General features: G+C 43.1%; 1 protein-coding gene across 1 annotated transcript in view; it reads right to left on the bottom strand.

The window, feature by feature from the left end:
• Window positions 1-3137, bottom strand: part of NUAK1 (NUAK family, SNF1-like kinase, 1) — a 22958-nt gene extending 19821 nt beyond the window's left edge. The window contains exon 1 of the mRNA XM_009885553.1: window positions 3023-3137. Within this exon, the coding sequence (XP_009883855.1) occupies window positions 3023-3095 (73 nt within the window). The 5' untranslated portion in view covers window positions 3096-3137. The remainder of the gene's footprint in view (window positions 1-3022) is intronic.
• Window positions 3138-4696: the final 1559 nt, after the last annotated feature.

Genomic DNA, 4696 nt, shown 5'->3' with positions numbered 1-4696 from the left:
GGGGGGGGGGAGAGACAGACAGATGAATGGACAGAGGCATTATTCTATAAATTAAAATTTATGTGCTGAAATCAGAACACTGCTAGCAAAGCCAGCTTCATTTATCCAGTCCCTTTCAAGGAGTTTAAAGTCACTTGAAAGAGCACTTCCCTCACAGCCGCTCTCGACAGATTGCCAATTACAGCCCTGCTGAGAGGATGGAATTTCTTTGGAGTCACAACTGTACGTCTGCCCTCGCAGTAACGGGCAAGGTATATGCCTTTTGATTAGGTTACAAAAAAGTATCTCTAAACTGGAAAGCTTTGTTTCCACGCGTCTGAATTTGCTCAGTATCAAAAAAAAAGATAAGCTTGTGTTTACATCAAGTTGACAAATTCAGAGGTTAATTGCTTTTAAGCAGGCAGGTCAAAAGGATACCTAAACAAGGATCCTACTTAAGGAAAACACATGTTTGTAAATGCAATACAAAGAGCTTTCAAAGATATTATAAGGAGATACAGCATTGTCCATGCTAGGTAGATCTGTGCAACCTGGCACCTACAGAAAGTGCTGTCAGACGTTCAGTGGCAGTCTGAAAACCCTCAGTGAAAATTAGTGAGAAAGAAGAAAAATATCTGTGGGGTGGCTTCAGTTTAAAAGTTAAGCATCTGATCTAAGTTAGCCAGCTAGACTCCATCTATTGCCAACAGGAGCCTACAGTATGTCATTTATCCCACCTATCTGAAAAAATATCTCCCAGGAGGGAGCAAACCACCCTGTGTAGATGCTGATCTCTCTTGACTAGAGAAGGAAACTAGACTTCTAGAGTACACCAACTGCCTAAATGTTGGATGGCTTAAATTTGGTGAGATTAAGCCCATCCCTGAGGATTGAATAACTTCAACATTTTGTGTCAGAGGATAGCAGTATTACCACTCTTTATGCATCACTCAAGAGGAACAGCCATGTGTTTAAAATCCAACTTCAAGAGGATACAAATATTTCAGTCCTAGATGCAGTCCCTTAAGCTTCACTACAAGTACACTTCAGCTTAAAGTGAAGCACATGCTTAAGGATCCCTGAGCTCACATCCTGATGTCTGGGCAGTCCATAACTGCTCCTCTGGATTCAGCTGTGCAACCACACATCTTCCCAGTGCTACAATAGCTAAGTTACACTGTCGGCTGCTAACGGCCAAATACTGACTGACTGCTTGGAAAGGCTGGACAGGCTGTAGAGCTGCTGTAGCTTTGCTCTATGTAACTCCTTCCAATGGTCACAAGTCCAACCAAGAAGCTGACTTCCACTACCCAACCCTTCAGGCCAGGAATTAAACGGAAGAAGCCATGAAAGGCTGCTCTGCTTTGTAGAAAAAGAAAAGGAAACAAACCAGTAACAGAATGGAAAACTTCCCAGAAATGAGAGAAAAAAACTGCCTCCAGATTTGTCACCGCAAAGCGCTGCTGCTGGCTGTTGGACCACAAGAGGACCACATCACCTGCCGTAGGCGCTTGCCTCCCTGCAGACAGGATGAACCTTCCATCGCGAAGCTTGCCTGGCTCCGCTGCAGAAGCACTGCTCCTCCCTCCACGGGGCCAGAGGGGAAAGTTTTGCTCCCACAGGACTTTATTGTCTGCTTCTTAAAAAATGCTGTAATCTTTTTAACTTTTACAAATGTTTTAACTCAGTAAAAACTATTTAAAGTAAGGACGAGAAGGGCAATTGGTCAAAGGACTGCAGCATGCTTAATCTTTTTTTTTCTTTCTGAGTTCCCGTGCACATTTGAAATAACTTTTGTTCCATTTGCAACCCACATGCTGACACAGCATCCCTCCCCTTTTCTGTTCCCAGATCCTGTTATGAGTTTATTCAATAAAAAGACAGATATTCATCTCTTTTCAAGTACAAGAACATGCTTTTGAATAACTCAATATGCGATACTGTAACAGTACTCCAAGCCAGCTCGTTTTAATCAGTCGTATCAACTCTCAGAGCAGAGCTGCCATATACATATCATCACCTTGCGCATTTACTTCATGGGTGTGTAAATACATAGGGCTAAATTTGGGCTGCCTGTTCTGCATGTAGGGGAAGAGGTGATCCCCGGGGATGAGGGTGCCCAACCCAGGTCCCTCGGAACCTCTGGAACCCACAGCCTGGATCCACCATCTGGCTGCCCTCCTCACGACAGCAGACCTCTCAGCCGGCCGGTGTCTTTTAGCACGTACCCGGCCTGAACATCCCAGCTAGAGCTACAGCTGGGATGTTACTTGAGGAAGGAAGGAAGGAGGAGGAGATTTTACTACAGAGTGACACTCTATAAATATATAAATAAACAAACAGGCAAATCGGGGAGGAATGCCCCTGGCTTCCTGCTCCTTGCTGTGGGACCAGGGAGCAGCTCCCGGAGGCAGGAATTAGCAGGTTTCCCAGCTGTGTCCCAGGAAGAAAGGAGTTAGAGGGGGAAGACAGGATGAGGAAACAGGAACCATAAGCCAGAGACTAGACCGACAGGAAAGCATGCAGAGGTGGATAGGAAGGAGATGCTGGAATGCAGGGTAAAAAAAGCAGCGATGACAGAACCAGCAAGACTGACGGGCAGGTAAGGGAGGACCAAAGGCCTAGAGCAGACGAGAATGGTCTTGTGCAGTCCAGCAAAAATACAGCATACGAGGACTGGTTTAGAGGCTGGGGACATAAGCGGACATCGGGCTGAGGGTGAAATTTAACTGAACCGAGTAAGGGTGAAATTAAACTGAACTGTCCAACGGGAGCAAGGAGATGAAGTGATACATGCAACAATTTCCCACCTGCCATGGACACAGTGCGTAAGTCACACATGAAGAAGCTCCCCCAGGCAAAGGGTTATGCATCTGTGAAACACTGGTGGTTCAGAGAGAAGGTAGCGCTCAAAACAGTCTCTTTGGTAAGTGATGGGTTACACTAGGAGTAAGAGATTGTTTGGTACATGATCTCAAGAAACACGAACATCAGGTCTACAAGAATGTAACAGCAGTCAGGGAGGAGAATCACATTCACTAACCTTCATATATGGTGATGATATGAGGGTGGCTGAGGGATGACATGATCTCAATCTCCCGTCTGATGTGAACCATATCTTGTTCGTCCTTAATTTTGTCCTTACGAATGGATTTTATTGCAACCTATAAATTCAGGAAATCAAGCATTATTCTTGGAACTGAACAGATGCATACAACCCATTAAGGAGAGTTCAAAAAATAAATACAGATGTTAGATGTTGGCAGAACGTGGAATGACCAAAACAAAGCTTTCAAATACAAACCTCCATGCCCCAGCGCTTTCATTTTATAGCAATAAATACACTCTCATTACAGTAATGGGTGACATGAGGTTTTAGGGTCTTCAGGTCCTCTGAAGACTAGGACTTCACTGAGGGGAAACACAGCATCTTTTGGAAGGATCTCTGTGTTAGCCTAAGTACTCTCCATCTGAGGCAAATGGCAAAACTCCCAAAAGATTCTGATGGGAAGTACATTTGCTTAGACATGATTGCGTCTGACAATTTCAAACAGAAGCTTTGGAGATAATTTCTCTGAAAGATGGTTGAGATCTCTGATGGAACGGAGGCAGGGAATCTAGGATGCCGATTACAAATTTATATTTGTCCATGTCAAAACATTGAGGATTACATTAACACGAGTTGTTCCATGGTTCTCTAAAGCAAGCAAACTGCTCAGGAGTTATGACTTATTTAAAAATCAGAAGAAATCAATCTTTGAAATTCACATCTAAACTCGTCCTCATATAAACCCAAGGCTTTCAGGTCCTACACAGCACTTATGCAATCACTGCAAAACCATATCCTTCCTGCATCCTTCCTCAATCAGCAACCTTTTTTCAAGCACATCGTGTGACTGGGTATCTTTCCAAAAGGCAGGGTGGGAACAGAGGAAGTGATAGCTGAACTTGCAATATAAATTCAAATTATAACAGCCCTTGTGAGTGTGTGTGTATATGTGTGTTGCCTGTGAAAAAAGGGCTTATCAGAACAACGCCATAAATAATTGCGGAGGTCAGCTCATGCCCTGTGAGAAACGCACAAGACAACAATGGAGAGAAGCTGGTGGGAGAGGGAAGGTGAGGGCATTGTGCATAGTGAATGGCAGAACTGCCTTTATTATACTCGATATTTACCGTGCTTTATTTTTTGTAAGCCAGAGTTCAAGGAATAAATTACCAGCTAGTTTAAAATCAATAATACATCTTTGAAAAACATCACTGACCTGCTAAGATGACCACCCTTTTATGGGTAAACAAAACTTTTGTCATTCTATGCAGCCAACTACTGTGGACCTCTCCTGGGAAAACATTTGTAAATCTGTGATTTTCCTAGTTCCTTCAGAAAAAAATAATTTCACCGCCTACTTCAGGAATTGCAAGTGGTATAACCGTTATTGTTTTCATTATATGATGTAGCATTGAGGATATTGAAGAAAGAAGGGAAAACTTATAATATTATAAAAGTGAAACACACATAAACAGGAGCTAGTTTAAAGTATCAGGTTTCCTACAATGCCTTCAACTCTGAAAAGCAACATTGTTCAAAAAAGCATTAAGCACATGCCCCATCCCCTCGAATTCCCAAAGATTTCAGCACATGCTTAAAATTAAGCTCATGCTCAAGTGCTATCCTACTTTGGGAGAGCAGAACAAAAAGTAGAGCTCAAGGGACAAA

Source organism: Charadrius vociferus, unplaced genomic scaffold, assembly GCF_000708025.1.
Source record: "Charadrius vociferus isolate BGI_N301 unplaced genomic scaffold, ASM70802v2 scaffold865, whole genome shotgun sequence".
Lineage (NCBI taxonomy): Eukaryota > Metazoa > Chordata > Aves > Charadriiformes > Charadriidae > Charadrius > Charadrius vociferus.
Note: the sequence above shows the minus strand (reverse complement) of the source record. Positions and strands in the feature narration are given on the sequence as shown.